This window comes from Rhagoletis pomonella, unplaced genomic scaffold, assembly GCF_013731165.1.
Source record: "Rhagoletis pomonella isolate Grant_MI unplaced genomic scaffold, Rhpom_1.0 Rhpom_scaffold_00010, whole genome shotgun sequence".
Lineage (NCBI taxonomy): Eukaryota > Metazoa > Arthropoda > Insecta > Diptera > Tephritidae > Rhagoletis > Rhagoletis pomonella.
In genome coordinates, this window is record NW_023458564.1 from 4,737,669 (window position 1) to 4,757,361 (window position 19,693).

Below are 19,693 nucleotides of genomic sequence, written 5' to 3' on the forward strand. Positions count from 1 at the left end.
CTTGATTGAATAAAGCACGTGTTAAACAGTTTAGAGAAGAGAGACTTTAATAAAGTAGTTTGCTGAAAATTTCAACTAAATATGCTTTCAGCATTTGCTGGAGGGTAAATATTCACTTACATATATGTACATATGAATGGAAACGTGTTTTGTACAGAAAACAAAAATGAAAATTTAGTGTTAAAATTGAACAGAGCCACTAATCACATAACTGTATTCTGCAGTATTACCATTTCGTAAACAAATGTCATTGCTGTCATAATTATTCCCACAAGCGAATGCAATGAATGTTTTGGCAACTAGACTAGCAGCACACAAAATTTTGATGTTTTTTTTTTGTTTCTGCAACTGTGGGTGACATGTATGCATTTATGTATGTATGCACAAGTAGATACTTGTCATGACGATTTCATGAATTCTTTAGAAATTTATTTCGAATTTAACTTGATTGATGAATTGGCGAAAAGTTGTATAACAAGCACGTGATGCTTAATATCTACATATATGTATGTATGTATTTATTTTCACGTTAAATTGTGTAACATGACATAAATGAATTCTAGAAATCGCGAAAAAAATATATTTAGTACATACATTCCAACTTCTTTCAGTAGATATTGATCATTCCATTTCATTTTAAATTCATTTCTTCTCATTTTGGTGTAAGAAAATAACTGCTAAGCAATTTTGCCGTTTTGATCCAATCGGACCAAAATTGGTAGCTTCATTTGCCTATGGATTTTTTGTCCAGATCATCAGATCTGCACCGTTCGTTCGATTTTGAAAAATGTAGATGCGCAATAAGGTTTTATTTTTTCGAAAAGGGTTGCCACCTGTTAAAAAATAAACTCAAATTATTTGATAATAAATGCCACTAGATCCGCACCGTTCCTTAGATTTAAAAAATGAGGTGTCAAATTATTGGCCTTAGGCTAAAGAGTTGCAACAACACTTCACTTTTTCGAAGAGAGTCACCAACCGTCAAAAAATTTAATTCAAATTACTTGAAAAAATAAATTAATTATTACAATATGCGTGACAATGGAAATGGTTTCGAAAAGTTACTTTTTCTTAACCTAACTATAGGAGGGCTGCCACCTGTTTAAAAAATAAAATTCAATTTGAACTAAGGGAATTAGGTAATATAAATATGCATTACCATATGGATGCCAGACGAAAGGGGTTTTAGAATGTAGCAGTGTGAAGACACTTTGAAGTGGGTTGCCACCTGTTTTAAAAGTTTAATAATTTTCACAAGTTGTATAAAACTTTAAAATATGGGTGTCAAAGGAAAGGGTGTTGAAAAATCTTCAGTTTGAACATTTGAAGTGTTTGAAGGGGGTTGCCACGTGTGTAAAAAGTCACATTAAAATTATTTATTAAGTAAGATGAATTAATTAAAGATGGGTATCAATCACAATCTGTTTTTGAATGCTTTATTTGTGAACTATATTTACCGGGGTTGCCACATGTTAAAAAAAAAAAACAAGTTGAACTCAATTCATCTGTTAATTAAAATATGCATCGGAAAGCACCATGGAAAATTTTACCCTATTTTGTGGTCCAAATTCTAAAAGTTGAGATATCAATTTAAAACTTGGCCCAGTAGTAGCACTAGAAGTAGTGGCCTTGCCGCGCAAAAATTAACCCGTAATAGTCACACCTCCAAAAAATAGCCTAACGGTCACACGAAGTCCAGTGGCCCCAACCCAATAAACAGATGCCTCGTACGTTCTATTTTAAATATCGGCTCAAATTTCCCCTAGTGCAATGTTAGACGAAGGTGAGTTAACAAGGTTTTAGCTTGAAAATACTTTTGAAGAAGTGTTCGAAAATTTGAATTTAATTAAGTTAGACACAAGTTATATGAAGTATGAAAATACGAGCGTCTACACGAGAGAGTCTTAAGAAATACTTAGTTTGAACATAAGGAATATTTAAAGAGAGTTGCCACGTATTTAAAAAGTGAAATTAAAGTTATGTAACAAATTGGACTAATAATTAAAAGATGAGTATCTATCGAAATAGGATTGCTAAAGCTTTATTTCTGAAATTTAGAAGGGCTGCCGCCTGTTTCAAAAGTCGAACTTAGTTAACTAATATGCAGGTTATTTGAAATATTAAAAAATGCGTGTAAAACGAAAGAGTGTTTAAGAAATGTTTAGTTTGACCATTTAGAATATTTTTGAGGGGTTTCAAAAGGGTTGCAACGTGTTTAAAAGGTTACATAAAAATTATTGGCCAAGTTAAATTAGTTATTAAAAGATCGGTATCAATCAAAAAAAGTGTTTAATTTTCTGAACTACATTTAAATTGGTTGCCACATGTTTTAAAAATCAAATTCAACCTAATTCATCAGTTTATTGAAATATTTATCACAAAAAAATTCAGATGAAAGAGATGTAAGATGATTTCAGCTCGAAAATACTTATAGGTCATTAGTTGCACGGATTTAGATAAAATATGGCACTTAGATCGCTTATAACTCTGACTAGCATTTGAAGAATTTTTAAGGTTTTTGAAATAAAATTTTGGGCGTTTTAACAAATGAACGTAAAACGCTTAAAATGTCTAAATTTATTTTTTTTAATAAAAAAAAAAATGTTTTATCTAAATTGAGTTACTCTCAAATGCGTATATATTTTTATTTAAAGGTCGAAAATGGTTTTGTTTAACCTTAAAGTTTGGTATGAATGATTAACAAACTCTAACACTGTAAAACATATTATTTGGTATTTGAATTTATATGCAAATTTAATAGTCCCGAAAATCCGGAAGTAGTCCAGGAAATCCCGAAGTAGCCCCGAAGATACCGATATAGTCACGAAAATCCCAAAATTCTCGAAAATCCCAAAATAATCCCAAAATCCCTAAATATATTAATTAATTACTAACTTGGTAAGCACCCTCTTTCGCAGAACTGGAAGTTGGAAAATACTTGAAAAATGTATTTGGGTTGCACAAACCAGTTTTATTTAGTTGAAAAATCACGCATCAAATTAATACGCTGTACAAATCAAATCAAAAATAAATTTTATTTCTTACTAGATCGCCCTCACCCGCTTCGCTGAGTGTATGAAATTTCAACGTGCTTCACTGAGTAAAATTTACATGAAGAAAACTCAATTAAAAAACATGAGGTTTAAATTTGTTTAACCGTCTTCAAAATATTTTCAAACTAAAACTTCCTTTGTCATACTTTTTTAATTAACGTATCCCCTCAACAGAATTTGAAATTTTAAACAGATGGAAACCTCTTACATGCAGTATTGAAATGAAACCCTTGAAAACCCATTTCGATTGATACCCATATTATAATAAATCATTTAAAATATTGAATAGTTTGCATTTAACCTTTCAAAAAGATGGAAACCTATGTGATACATATTCAAAACCATTTAGATTCATACCAATCTTCTTTACTAATATATATTTTGAAAGCCGTTTTTTATGTGTTCGCAAAGCTCGAAAACGGCCGAACCGATTTCTTTGAAATTTCAGGCACCTGCCCCAGATGCCCCAAGGATGGTTGTAGGCTAAACAAAATTTCGATGTATAAAGGGGGCGTGGCACCTCCCATATAAACCGATTGCATATCTCTGGATGTGTTCATGGAAATCAATCTTTTACTCATGGAGAAAAATTGGCTATTTGGAAACCGTACAAACACATACATATAATTCTTTTATATGCATGTTTGTAAGTGAAATCCTCCTAAATGCCTGGAATGATTTTAACAAAGTTTTTTGTGTGCTTTTGAGTGGCTCGCTGGATAGTGTAATTTCACAATTTCACTTGTCAGTTGGCGCTGGAGTTAAGTTATTACTAAAAATCTTATTTATGATCCACTTTGGCTAATATTCAAAATATGTATTGGTAACGGTAAAGGCTATACCACTGCCAAAAAGGGCTGCCAGGTGGCGCTGAAGTCATCACGAATAATCGCCAAGTTAGAAAAAGTGCCGTGAATATCAGATTAAATCGATCTGCTGCACCACTGAGTATATCGAACTCTTTTGTGTTATGATTGGCCCAATGGATGTGATTTGCCAGTATTATAATGCGTTGAAGCTTCATTCGGAGACACCAGGGTTGAGTTGTGCAGGGGTAAATCTCAAAGCACCACCGATAAATCAACCGCCAGGACCATTGCGCGCCTTTTACTGTAATACTTAATTTAAAATAATTGAATTTAATTTTCAAAAAGGTGGCAACCCCTGTGAAAGACTTAAATTTTATTCAAAACTTTCAAACTAAAGGTTTCTTTACAATATTTCGTTAAGCAACCATATTTTAATTCTTCAGATAGCTTGCGTATAATTAATTTAAATTTGACTTTTCAAACAGGTGGCAACCCTTTTCAAAATTTATTCGAACTACAGCTTTTTTAAGCCTCTTGACAATCATTTTTTTATATAATTTTGAAATAAATAACTCCCTTAATTGAAGGTGAATTTGATTTTTTTAAAGGGTGGCAGCCCTCATCCATGAGTAAATAATGATTTTATATATCTCCATACATAGTTCCAGTAATCTATCAAAAATATTTCCTGAGTAATGCAGTATGACAAATTCCGTTTGTATGGGGGGTGCCACGACCCCTTGTCTAGTCGAGATTAAATCTACCCTATATTTTAAGTTGGGCTAAATGACAGCAGTGTGCAAACTTTCATGATGATCGGTTGAGTAGTTAAAGCGTGAAAGCACTTTCGGATTTATAATATTAGTAAGGATTTGGTTGACCAATGGCATCACAAATAAAAATAATTTTTTATTCAACTTGGGCCAAGAAAAATCTGAAATGTGCTAGTCTTCCACGCAAAAATCTGAAATGTCCTACTCTTCGTAGAGACCGTCGAAATGTGGTAATTTAATTCCATACCGTGTCTGTTTAAACCACCGTAACTACAGCCGATTTCATGAAGTGTTTAATTATCCGTTCGTTTGTCATCTGCAATGTATCTGTTTTTAATCCCTCTTCTTAAATTAAAGCCCATTCAATTCGGACTTTTACTATGCTCTAATGCTCTATGTTGTTTTCTACTATATTGTTATATCTGGTAGTAGGAAAAGTCCAAAAAGGGCAACAACAGGATTGCGAGAAAAAAGCTATAATAAACACTAACAGATACATACATATATGTAAATCACCGAGCTATAATATTTATAAAAACTCTTTCAGTGTTATATATATTTTTACTGTTACAAAACACGTAAACAACATGAAATACAATTTTTTGTGCTGCACTATGGGCCAGCAAACGATAAAAAGTGGCCAATATTCGAAATCTTATCGGAATGGCTTACAACTTGCTACAGGGGGTTTTTGTGGTCGGAGATTACGAATCTGAAGTTACATTTTAAAAATTCAAAATGGCGGATCCAATATGGCGGCCATTATTGTGTAAAGTAATCGGATTGGCTTGAAACTTGTTACTCTGTGAATTTCGGCCTCACTGAACGCGAATTTGTAGCTGAATTTAAAAAATTCGAAATGGTCTGGTCAGCCTACATAAAATGAAGTTTCCGAAGCCCACCAGGAGGAGGCTACACTGCGAATGTAGACTTCACTTTTTAATTTTTTGATATTTTTTGTTTTCGTTTGTATATTTATAGTTTTTGTACGACTTACGAATGTAGACTTCACTGTTTTAATTTTTTATATTTCGCATTTTTTGTTTTTGTTTATATATTTTTTTACGAATCACGAACTTAGACGTCGCTTTCAGTTTTTTTTTTTTGTAGTTCTGTTTACTTTTGTTTTTGTTTTTTTTTATATATTTTTATTTTTTTTCCAATTCAAGCCTTTTTTTATTTATTTTTGTATTTTTAATTTTTTTGTTTTTTATATTTTTTATTTCTTTACCAATTACGAATTTAGCCTTGGTTCTGTATTTTTGTTGTATGTTATTTGTTATTGTTTTTCCTTATTTTACTTTTTCTTTTTTAAGTATGTTTAAGTAAGTATGTTTAATTTCATTAAATTAAGGTGGTTAAATGCTTCTCTCCGAAAAAAAAAAACAATTTTAAATTTCAGTTTTTAAATAAAAAATAAAATTAAAGTGTGGAATTAATTATCTATAAGTAGTGATAAACACAACTAAAAAAAATTTCAAAATGTGCAAAATTTAGCAAATTCTTCTTAAAGTGTATTTAATAAACAATAAATTTTATGTTTTTTTTCATGATGATACACAGGAGTACTACTAAACGACAACGAGCACAATTCATAAAAATGAAGGTCTGGCTCATTACAAATAACGTTTTATTTTAAGCAAAGGCTATTTCGAATTATGATTTTCTATTTTTTTATATTACTGCCTAATAAGAAACAAAAGACAAAAGGAAAATATTTATTATTTTCTGGAAAAAAAATTTGATTTTACTTTACACCGGACAATTTACATGAAATACAAATATTTTCATCGAAATGAAATTGTGGGCGCAATATTGAGGCAATTTCTCTAATATTTTACTAACAGTTACCTTAAATACTGTATATTTGGGCTATAAGCATAAAAAATTTAAATTCTAAAGTTGACCTTTGGCCGTTTTTTGAATGCCTACTGGCCCTCTGTGCGCTGCTCAATACGCTTGCATAAATTGTACATACATAAATATGTGTGTATGCACTAAATAAACACTTATTGTTCTTTTAAACGTTGCTTCTTATTCTTATTTTTAATTTTTTACAAATTTTCCAATTTTGCAGCTCATCACGCACTGAGCCACCGGATCTAGTTGGCATTATGCGCGTCACTGATGACATGATTGATTCATTGGTTTGTCCACCACCCCCGTCAGATCCGCCCGTAATGAGCGAGGAGATGATATCCGGTTTAATCGTACCGGCGCCAGGTTGGAGTAAGTAAAATATACACACACCCACACAAATATATGTGTACATATGTAGCAGGCACGCGTGAGCGAAACACACACTTACATAAATGCATACCATAATAGCTATACAAACATACTAAAACTCATCTTGTACCAAGCCCCAGCCAGCCATTCAGTTAGTTAGATTATGTGCGAAAGCTGACAGCAGTAGCTGAAGCAACGTGGCTTATTCGCTGCTTGCATAAATAGATTAAAAATATGTCAACTGTCAAAGTGCAATGAAGTTGCAATAAAATGACGCGCACACACAGCATCATACTTTCCGCAGCAGACGGTGGCGGTGAATTTGATGCGAGCTGCATCAACCTCGACACCATCAGAATGGCTGGGTGATTTTTGCCAGGCAACTGAGGCTGGGCTGTGACCCTTGATTGCGTTAAGTCCAGCAGTAATTCGCTGAAATTGCAAAAATGTATTCATTAAAATTTCAGTGAAACTGATGGTCAAAGTAGAATAGGGAATATGCTGTTTGTTGCTTGCCGTTTAAAAATCAATATTTTATTAGTAGACGGCTGGGAATTCGGTGAGGGGATATATATACATACGCATGAATTTCGAAAAAGCAAATAACTAAATAATTTCGTCTTTGTATACTTGTAATTATATACACTCGGAGGTTACCTGTCGAGGGACGACCGCTGTTAAAAAATTTATATTTTTAGAAGAAGCTCCGACCAGGAATCGCACCTACAACTACCTTCAGTTTATTCTGCTTTCACCGCAATAAACTCACCATAGCAAAACACGTGATGTGTAGACCTTAAAGTTGGTATTTCAGCTGTTTAGCCAATCTTCAAATAGTAGGATGCTTCTACTTATTTCAGCATCTACATCATTTTCGTTGGTTAACTAATATGTCATCTATGTGTTAAGGTGTACAAAAGTGTCAGCAACTTCAAAGGCAATCCTTTAAACCTTAAAGATGTTGTCGACGGGGCTGTGGATTTTTGATACTGCAGCGGAATCCATCTTCTTTGTCACAATATATTCTTATAGAACTATGCCCAGATTTATTCCGGAAATATATTTACTAGCCTGATACCATGTCAATATCGTCTGTGTCGTCGGCCAGCAACTGTACTTTTGGCATCTCTTATAATCTTTTTTAGTGTCAGCTTAAGTAAAAAACATGAAAGGCTAACATCTCAACGCACTAATGAATCTTGATGACCACTGCGTTGCCACTGGAAAAAAAAACTATTTCCGGCTAAACGTCCTATCAAAACAAATGAAAGCATACCAAAGATTTTTATCCTAGAGGTTGTAAGCGTTTTACTGTCCGAAGCGGCTGTAAATTTTACCTTGGCGAACTGCCTTCAAGCAAGTCGCGCCGCTTACCATCACTGACCAGCTGCTCCTCCTCTTCAGGATCTCTAAAGCCTAATCACGCAAAGCGTGGCTTTTTTAAACGACGAGGTTTCGCTAGCTGAAGCTATATGAGTTTGATATCGATGACACCCAGAGAAAATGTCATCAGCAGGGGCTTTAAATTGAAATATTCTTTACTAAATTTTTATTAATATTAATATAATATAATATTAATTACAAAAGGCTTAGACAAAATATCTATACATAATTGCTCAGTCATACGACTTACATAGTTAGCGCGATCTTAGGCAACTACAGAATCGAATTATATATAAAATTAAAGTGCGAGCTACATAGGTTATCGAAAATTATCAGATTCCAAATCGGAGAATCGGATAGAAGTTCTCAACCTATATATAACACTATATATCACTTTGCTGGGTATTGTACCAAATCGATTTTTCTGAAGAGATTGAGTCATAATTATAAAAGTATTTTCTCCATATTTCGAAGTTAGCCTCAGAAATGGAGATTTTGGGCTTCGAAGTTGGACCTTTGGTAAAAAATTATTTTTTGTTATTGTATGTAAACAACTAAAAAAGTAAAAATGTAGACGTACTCCGGTTTTTGCTCTTATTTAAACGGCATCTAACTTTTTGTGTGCAAACTTATATTACAGGTGCTAAAAGGGATCAAAAATCAGTTCACATTTTTTTTTTTTTTTGAAATACAATTTTTCGAATTTTTCGAAGATCTGACTTTTGACCCTTTATAGCACATGTATTGTAATAAGAGCAAGAGGCGGACCGCGACTATATTTTTAATTTTTTTAGTTTTTTACATACAATAATTAAAAATAATTTTTTACCAACGGTCCAATTTCGAACTTCGAAGGCCCATATCTCTATTTCGGGGGCTAGCTTCAAAAAACGGAGAAATTACTTTTTTACTTATGAGTCTTCCCTCCTCTTCAAAAAAAAAATATATCTTAAATTGCTCAGAAAAAAGATAAGTCGATTAAGTCATGTCTGTCTGTCCGTCTGCCTGTCCGTCTGTGACAACAAGGTTGTCCTTTATCCAAGTTAGGTTGGTAATAAGAATGGGCATAATCGGACAATAGCAGCACCCACCTCCCATATACGGTATTTTCAAAAAATGCATAAACTACGCTATTTCCGTAAATACTGGCTCCAAATTGCTGAAAGTGGGAATGTAAAATAGAATTTTGACAGTTATGAAATTTTTGGAAAATGGGCGTGGCACCCCCACTTATGATTAAATGCTGTATCTCTGTAGTCGCCTTAGAAATCCCCACCAAACTCGGTCGAAACATTTTAAATCAGGCAAGAACCACGCCCGCCTCCTATACAACGGTACATTACAGATCTACGTAAACTGTGATAACTTAGTAACTACTTAAGCCCTCACTACACTCAAAATCGATGTATGCAATGACCTCTTAGCAGAAATTTAAACTAAGGGAATTTTTTGGAAAATGGGCGTAAATAGCTAAAAACGCCAGTTTACTTCAACTTATAATATTCCCTTAACTAGAAACAAGATTACAGATATTTTAGAATAAGCAGTAAACCTGCCAGAACCACAACAGAAACAAAATAATAAATATTAGTCCATATAAGAAAAAATGGATCTATGGACTCACAGAACCGCAAAAGAAAATATGGCCGGAAGAAGTGTTTTCCTCTTTCGGCGGCATGCCAATTGTTTCCCTACGAGAACTATTCCGTATTGCAAGCAAACCATAACCCACAGAATCACCGTATTTATGTAACTAGCATGCCTGATATTCCAGCAGATGTGCAAGCAATCAAAATTTATCAAAACACTACTTCTATTAGTTACCAAATCATGCGTTAAGAGAAATACTTTTAGCTGACTTTTTTCTGGGTGTGGCCTGATGAGAATACTACTAGTTCTGTATCGATTGTGTGACAACATCAAGGCCACAAATCGGAGGAGAAGCTCGGCCAAATACCAATCTTATTACTCTTGTAGATTAGCTAACAGCCATAATACGTATACCAGTGCTGAAGATTTTAGAAATCCAGATACATATGTATGTAAGTAAATATATTTATGTATATATGTTTTCCTGTGTTTAATTTGAATTATTGCGTCCATAAAAGCGTCCAAGGTCTGATTATTTTGAAATTCTCGCAAAAAAAGAACTACCTATCAGCTTGGTAATGTATTTTTCAGTAACGCCATATGTGTATTAAAACTCCTATATTCTAATCAGTGACCCATTGAGCACGAATAAGATACTCACTTGTTTTTCCCAAGGGACTGCTTTTCAAATACATATAAGCAAAAACACGTTTTTCTGGTTCTTGCTCCAAATAATTATGGAAGAATCACTCGTCCTGAATGCTATCCAAAATATATGCTCTCTCTTCTAGAATTCTTGAAATGGCAACACTTAAAAACTTACCTATGTTTAATGCTTACGTACTTATGTACATTTTCTTTCGCTTTCATTGCATTTTCGCATTGTGTTCTCTGGTGTGTTTAGACTCATAAGAGGAAAATTGCGCAATTTTATATGGAAAGTAACAACTGAGACATTAAAATCTACTCACAATGGAATTTAAATCAAATTGCAACATTTTGAGTTGCGAACACGCTCGCTTTTGTTTACTATTCAGCAATAATATTTGTATAGCACACCTATACAAGCCCACATATTTGTATAAGCAAGTGCTTATGTACTCAGAGAAGCGCAACGAGTGTGTTCAAACTGAGTATATCCCACTCGCCATCCATAATTTGTTCTACTTACATATATGCATTCATACTTATTGAAATGACCTCGAACGTCATATCCACCGTCAGGCAAAAGGTATCTTTCATAATCATACTTAACAATATACCTGGAATGATTCACATGATTCCACTCATGCAATGAGTATTGTAGATCAAAGTCGGTTTAGCTGAGGATCAAACTTATTGAGGATGGTATGAGTATGATGACGACATCATATTCATATCTATGGCAACTTATACACATAAATCATTGTCGTAGTGCATATGCGTACATCAGAGTGGTGGCGTTTCCCTGATTTAGACGTACTTATATCCAAAATATGCTGAGTGGTGGATTCCCCACCAAACTAAATCAAAATAGGCACTCTTTGCTGATCACTATTATGTACATCTGAATATGTTTACTTGGGTACATACCGTGGGGAGCAGAAATTAGTGCACGGTGATTTTTGTTAAATATTTCCAAGGTTTTTAAAGTTGAAATTTTTTTTTATTATTTTTTGATAAATTATGGTTCATGCTTTAACCAAAACCATTTAAATAAGGTTTTCAAACTTTATGCAGAGCTTAGAAAAATTAAACAAATTTTCATTAAAATTTTAAAGTTTTGTTTTGCTGGCGGCTTTTGCGATTTTTTCATACAACAAGTGCTAATGATAAGAAGTAGCGTTGATTTTTTATTTCTTTATATAACTTTCCAGGTTTACTTATTGCCATTTGTAGTATTTGTTTTTTTTTTTTGTTATTTTGTACAATTTCATTTAATGCAGAATAGCCATTAATCTAAATCTAATCTAATCTAAAATACAGTAATTAGTTTTGGCTCATATGCACTACAAGTGGGACATACACATGCATACGTACATGAAATACACCTAAAGCATTATAATTACTTTAGAGTGCAATTTATGTTGCATGTTGCCTGTTGCAACATCATTTCACCTGTGCCCTAGGTAGTGCTCGAAAATGCAACTTTCGCCCTTTTACACGCTGTCGTTCCTGCCTTTTTTCCATATATCTTCCGGCCAATATTTTTGCTTGCAACCACAACTACAGTGCATTATTTGGCACTTTTTGAGGAGCTGCTCTTGCCCAAAAGCATGTTGCATGCAACACTCAGTCCTTGCTACAAGCTTTTTTATTGTACTCGGTTTAGTTTGTCGCATGTCAGTTGGCGCTTAATACCGCTTAGTTACGCAGATACCAAAACTGCCACATTTCATCGCTAAGGAGTGCTTCTTAATGATGCCACAGCTCTTAGTACATATGTATGTATGTACATTAGACTACGCCTTATTTTGCACCATTGTGCTAAAAAGCAAGACTCCCCGCCAGAAAGGTTCATTTTGGCCTGCGAAAAAATTTTAAAATCGGATAACGGAAAGACGTGCCTCAAAGGCTATAAATTTCAGGAAATTCATGGAATTTTTCACAAAGCGGTCAATATTGCCTATAAGTCTGTAGGATATTTAATATATTTTAATGACACTTGATGGAGTTTTGTCCCCCGATATCAAAAATAGCTACAGTTTTTTTAAATCTTCCCAAACTTTAAAAAAAGTTATGTAGGTTTTTTCCACGTAAAATTACAGTTTTCTAGAAATTCAGAAGTTAAAGTGTGGCCCAGTAAATTTTGATCAAATTGGTACGCAGAAAAAAAAAATTGTAGGAGCGAACTTTTGATGTAGTTTACTTCTATTTGGTCTTCATACCGGAACATTCCGCCATCTTGGATTTTTAGGTTTTTTTGGGGTTTTTGCGATTTGCAAGCTTATTTTGAATTTTTTGTAAAAAACAGTTATATACAAATTTGTAGAGAATTTAATTTCCCACATCTTTTGTATACAAGCTGTTTAAAAAAGCTTTTTTCTATTGTAAAAAATTAGCAAAAATTGCGAAAAATTTTTACATTGTCACGGTCTTCGCCATTTTTCAACAATTTCTGCTGAAAATACGTAGCATATTTAAATACTATTTTTGTCTGGCGCAGTCTAATGTACATACATGTATCTTCATTTCTGACTACAACTCCATAACCAACTCCCAAATTTCCTACGTTTCGCTTGTCACTGTGTGTGGTACTCATAAAATGCCCCACGTACTGGCTTTTATAAGTGCATAGACAAGTGAAAGTACATATTTGTAGGTGGACTTGTGGCATTCTTACAAGCGAGTAAATAAGCAAACTGCTCAACACATAAGTATTTGTAATTTACGTTCATCGGTGTATAGTTTAACTTTATTTATTTTACTTCTTTTGCGTGAGTATTTAAAAGTATGTAATAGTGCTGAGCCACAAAGGTTGCACTTGAGTTGCAGTACAAAAGGGGACTTTGAACGAAGATTGTTATGCAACTCGTTAGAACGAATGGATGCGTGAACATTCAGGGGACATATGACATTTTAACGAAAAACTTACTGTGGCGTTTTAGATTGAAATTTTATACAGTACTAATTGAGAACAAATACACAAAGGCTGTTTTAAGTGCTTTTTATGTGACTCCTAAAGGTATGCATATGACATATGTAAATATTTCATGTCAATGGGATCATAGCTGCAACCAAAAATTTAGGTAACTAATCAACAAAATTCTAAAAAATCGTTCGAACTTTAAGGTAAGTTAGGTTTAATTAGAGTAGCTGTTACCGCTCAGGAAATACCCTATGTCATACCACTGGCGAAAGAGCTCTTAATTTTCTTACTTCCCTGAGAAATTCAATCGCCGAGTGCCCTTGATATATCGCCGAAAAAGGAGAACGTTTACTTAATTTAGATTGGCGTAGTCTCAATTCTCGACAATTACTCGACAAATTTCATGGGAGATCCTTATGTCCGAATCGGAGATCTCTCCACGACTATATCGCAAGTAACCTTGTCGCATTGACACTGAAAAGCAAATTCCGCATGGGTCTACCGGTAGAAATATTAAAATAAGTTCCAGAGCTTTGGAAGAGGCTGCTGTCCGCTGTAGCCTTTCCATCTTTGCCCTGTGTAGAATTTTGGTAAGCGCGTGCCACCAAGCGAGAACCTCACAAAAAAGGATAGGCCGTAGTAAAATTGTATACATCTAGTTTACTAAATGTGGTCTTATTCCCCATTTTTTTCCTTTAGCTTCCTGGATCAGTTTTCAACAATTCGCTTCCAGTCAAGCTGCCTGCCTATAATAACTCCAAAGTTCATGTTGAAAATCGACCATTCGGATAGCAGCTTTAGGTCAAAACCAATTCCAATTACTAAAACCTGAGAATTTTAACGAAGAATACGTCTTACGTTTCGGTATGGATGCCCTTGCTCAAAGGTTTTAGTTGTAATTTTAGGAGCTTAGAGAGTTTCAAAGAAAAAGTCCCAGCTGATTAATTCAGAACAGTTCACTTTGGATATGCCAACACTTGCCAATTCCGATCAAACTTTCAAGAAATGCATTAAATCTTGTGAAGAGAAACAAGTCAGCCAGGAATAAACAGCGAAAAATGAGCGGAACCTGGTTACAGCAAAAATTTTCTATGGATGCCACTATTCCTATGTAGAATTGCTCACTGATTCGGAAAATATAGTTTTTTTTGTTGCTATGAATAAGCTTTCGAGATATTTGCAATTTACCGTTATTCAGCCTAAAACAAAAAGTGGTCCTACTTTATTTTATTTTATTTTATTTTATTTTTTTGAAAAGATTAAAAAAATAACAGATTCTGTGTAAATTTATTTTACTTGTGTTAAAAAAGGAATGAGTGGTCAAATGAAAATACGCAAAATATTTTGTGTATGAACAAGTAAAAAAGTATAAATTCGGACGGAGCCGAACATTAAATACCCGGCGCAAGTATTCGATATAGTTTTTTCACCATTCCGAAAGCTACTGCTACCTTGTAAGCAGGGGTGGTTTTACCCCTATTTCAAACATCTTCGATAGAAATAACAAGATAAACTTATAAGTATGTTTAGTTTCATTTATGTGGGCGGTATCACGCCGATTTTCCAAAATTCCATAATAATCTTACTTCTTTTCAAGGGATTGTGGTTAGTATCAATTCTGAGTAAATTAGCGTCCTTAAATTTCGAAATATCAAAGTTTCAAGCATTTCTGAAATTTACTGTTACCATTCAAAATTTTATCATAAACGTATTTTTCGCAAAAGAATTATTGCAAGCATCAAATTCGAATAAATTCGCCTCAGCATTTACTGATTATCGAAGATTTCGTATTTCTCCAAATTACCGTTATACGGGATGAGGGCGTTGTTATTGTCCGATTTTGAAAGCTTTCAGCCATTTGGTATATTGCAGTTCCCAAGATATACAAATGTAATCATAAGTGGGCGTGGCTACGCCCATGTTCCAAAAACTTATAACATTCTTATTTTCCGTCTAAACGTCATTGTAAATATCAATTTTGAGTGAAAAAGCTTCAGTTATATGGGAGGTAGGCGTGGTTTGTTTCCGATTTTTCCCATTTTCAATACCATCCGTCCTACGTCTGAAAGAAGCACACATACCAAGTTTCGTTAAGATGTTTCAATTTTTACTCAAGTTATCGCTTGCACATACGGACAGACAGACATGGCTTAATCGATTTCTCTTTTCATTCTGATTATTTATGTATACATTTGTCTTTGCTACATTTGTTTTGGCTGTTACAAACAACCGTTATGTGAACAAAATTAATATACCCTTGTGCACAAGTACGCTCGGGTATAATAATGAGCAGGAAAAAATGTTACTCATAAACCATGTACACTCCTCTATGTACATATACATATGTGGTTAACAGAGGAATTTGTTAGCTTCCATTTGCCATACCTCGTATTCAGATTGTTCAATCGCTTCAAAGGATATGAGCAAATTTCACGAGTTGTTACATTTGAAGACAAAAACGTAAGTTTTGTATGAAGAATGAATAGAATAGAATAGGATAGAATAGAATGCAATATGAAGTATTTAAATGAAAATTTAAAAAGGATGTACTAAAAAGTAAAAATAACAACCCGTGCTCATATACCCGTAGCTGCGTAGCGTATACGCCCCGTAGCACGTTTACTCGCACACCTTAGCTTAAAAATCATATTATTTAAAGCAAGTAAGTGTTGGCGTGGAATATTTTTCTACAGTATTTTTTGCGCATATATAGCAATTTTAGAATGAATTTCGAGTATGCCAATAAAAATTGTAAAAATGCAATTTTATTTTCTCAACTCATAGTCATCTCTTCTTCTTCTTCTTCTTCTTCTTCTTCTTATTTGGCGCTGTAACCGCCTTTGGCGATTTTGGCCGAGTTCAACAAAGCACGCCAGTCGTTTCCTTTCTATGCCAACTGGCGCCAATTGGAAATGCCAAGTGAAGCCAAGTCCTTCTCCACCTGATCTTTCCATCGCATTGCGGGGCCTCCCTCTTCCTCTGCTACCACCAGCGGGTTCCGCGTTGAATACTTTCAGGGCTGTAGCGCCGGTGTCCATTCGAACGACATGGCCAAGCCAGCGGTGCCGCTGTATTTTAATTCGCTGCACTATGTCTATATCGTTGTAAAGCTCATACAGCCCATCGTTCTATCGTCTGCGGTACTCGCCGTCGCCAACGCGTAACGGCCCGTAAATCTTCCGCAAAATCTTTCTCTCGAATACTCCAAGAGTCGCCTTATCGGATGTTGTCATTGTCCATGCTTCTGCGCCATATACCAGCACGGGCATGATGAGTGACTTATAGAGCGTGGTTTTCGTACGTCGAGAGAGGACTTTACTCCTGAATTGCCTACTCCGTCCAAAGTAGCACTTGTTGGCAAGAGTGATTCTACGTTGGATTTCAAGGCTGGCATTATTATTGGTGTTAATGCTGGTTCCCAAATAAACGAAGTCGTCTACTTTTTCAAACTTGTCACTGTCAACAGTGACGTGGGTGCCAAGACGTGAATGCCCTGACTGTTTGTTTGATGACAGGAGATACATACTTCGTCTTGTTCTCGTTGACCACCAGACCCATTCGCTTTGCTTCCCTATCCAACTTGGAAAAGGCAGAACAGACTGCGCGGTTTTTGTTACCGATGATGTCGATGTGATCGGCATAAGCCAGCAATTGCACGCTTTTGTAGTAAATTGTTCCTGAGCGGTTCAGAGCTTCAACTCTTATTATCTACTCCAACAGCATATTAAAGAAATCACATGAGAGACAGTCGCCCTGTCTGAAACCCGGCGAACGGGATTGACACTAAAAGCACAACTTGTGAGATTTGCTCATATATACATACATACATCCATTGTTAAGCATTTGATCAATCTTCTCCTTCAATTTATGAGAAGTGCTATTCGCTTGCTAGGAATATCAATCTGTGTCTCTCGAATGGTAGTTAGCACACAACCACACGGCATAATAAAGCCTTTTCTATTGTACAAAGTTAAACCACTGTGATATGTCTTCTTAATTTACGCAGATTTAAGGTACAGTAATCTTTTAACACTTGCACTACACAAAACTTCACATACTCAGCATACATACATACATAGTTGTGCATACAGTTCACAGAGTTGCAACCAAGAGTTTGTGCAACTTTAAAGTGCATCTTTATGTACATATGTACCTACATATGTACATACAAACAAACGCACCACAGTATGTTTATCTCTTCATTATGTTCATTTATTTGTGTGCTCATTTTTCTTCACAGATGGCACCGGTAAAGATTTATATTCACCTGAGGCCGAAAGCTCACCGGCACCATCATCCGTTGAGCCGACACCAGCACAAATGGTCGCAGCCGGTACCAAGCCGACCTCACGTACGAGCAGTTTCGAAATTGAGAATCTTCTAAAGACCGCAGAGCAGGTACGTGTAGGGGTAACGATCTCTTCCACATATTCATACATTCATTCATTCATACATTCCTGTAAACCGACATAAACACATATGTGCATATACATGTGCCCAAATGCAAGCAAACACACACACACACACACAAGTGCACTATGAAGGAGTATGTAGTTGCTGGCTGTCAGTAGAATGAACTTTCAACTGATGTCGACGCACATGTGTTGGAAAATTGAACGTAAAACTTAAGAGTTTAAAAACTAAAAAAAAAAAAGATCCTGAAATATAAAGTAAAATTAATCTGCAAGTTGTTCCACTTGTATGTGTGTTCATGTGTCAGCTGGCACTTGCAAACTTGCATTTTTTTTGTGTACATGCGCGTGAGATCATTTCTTGGGTGGGTTCTGGTATGTGTGAAGTTGTCTTTAAGTGTTTGGTAATTGAGTGAAAAATGCATAAATATTAAATTTGCTATAAATGCTTTATTGTGTTGTTACATTCTTTTTCATTGCCTTAGTTTTCAAAATAATTTATTTGGTCATATGCATTCATTAGCACAGCATGTTTTGAATTTTCACGCTTTTCACTTAGAGCACAAGTAGTACTTATGTATGTAGCATAATTACATACATACATATGCTCGTCTAAAGTACAAAAGCGCGTATCGTCGTTGTGCAAAAACGCATAGGTAACTGACATTTTTTGGATTTGCTCACACAAGCTCTTGGCTCAATCCTTAGCCATTCGTCCTGAGATATACTAGCCAGAAATGCGATTGCTTTGTAAAAAAGGAGAACCATTTTGAAATATGAACGTTTTTTTCTCTCTAGAAAATAAATTATGCAACCTCACATACGCGGTTTTGTACTTTAAACGAGTTTATCGCAAGCAAAAAAAGAGCAAATTTTAGAGGAGAAAGTTTTTTTTTTATTTCTCCCTGAAACAGTGTAATACGTACTTTACTTGGCTTTAACCCGTAATGTTCGCACTGAGTCCAGTAGACACTAGACATACTTTGGGGCTATATAATTTATACAGATACTATTATAAATCGATTTTGTAAGTTTAACTGTTATTATAAGATTCGAATTCTACGTACATTTTTTTGTCTGGGGTCCACTGGGCCCAGTGTTACCCATAAGGGGGAAAAAATAAAATTTAGCACACATGTTTTATGTGCATATCATATTACCCTGCCTAGCTTTTTTCTCTATGTACACACATACAAAACGCACACTATCATCAAAATTTTGGCAGATTTTTTGCATAAATCAATTCGTAGGATTTATCCCCAATTAATGCAAATATTTTTTTTTATATGTATATTTTTGGGTCTTAGTTTTGAGTTGTGCCTCTTTTGAAGATGGTGTGCGCTATGTACCCTGAGCGTCGATTGTCTTGGACGTGATTAATGTAATGAATTTATTTAAAAAATACTTATTTTTTTTAATTAATATTTAATTTAACGTGAAACCCTTCCGAGCTTTTCTGTCAGCAAACATTTAGATGATGGATTCGAAATCAATTGTACGAGCAAAAGATGATTCCAATTTCAAAGTTCCGATAGTAGTTAGTCTATTTTGGTTCCTCGTGGAACGCAATCAATTTTTAATTCGTGCTAATATACTGAGTGAGCGTTCGCCTTCAGCAACAGTCGCTGGAATATTACTTGCTTAAGTGTTGGAAGGGAGGCAAAGTTTTGGGGATCCTAGATTTGCTTATTGCTTGTAAATGTTTAATTTGTCGAATCATAACAATAGAGACGTCCATATCGTTAGTTTAGCAGAAGTATTCTGCTTGCTTTTGCAGAGTTTCTTAGCTAAACTGAAGAGCATCAAATCGCAACGTCATGTTACCATTAAGGCTCCCTAATACATGGATTTTTTAAGTAATTTGTCATTGCATTTT

The 19,693-nt window shown here is 34.7% G+C and overlaps 1 protein-coding gene across 1 annotated transcript in view; it reads left to right on the top strand.

Moving 5' to 3' along the window:
- LOC118746479 (protein still life, isoforms C/SIF type 2-like) overlaps positions 1-19,693 on the top strand; it is a 375,070-nt gene that overhangs the window by 277,109 nt on the left and 78,268 nt on the right. Inside the window, exons 11-12 of the mRNA XM_036480328.1 lie at positions 6,713-6,864; positions 17,646-17,803. Of these exons, the coding sequence (XP_036336221.1) occupies positions 6,713-6,864; positions 17,646-17,803 (310 nt within the window). The remainder of the gene's footprint in view (positions 1-6,712; positions 6,865-17,645; positions 17,804-19,693) is intronic.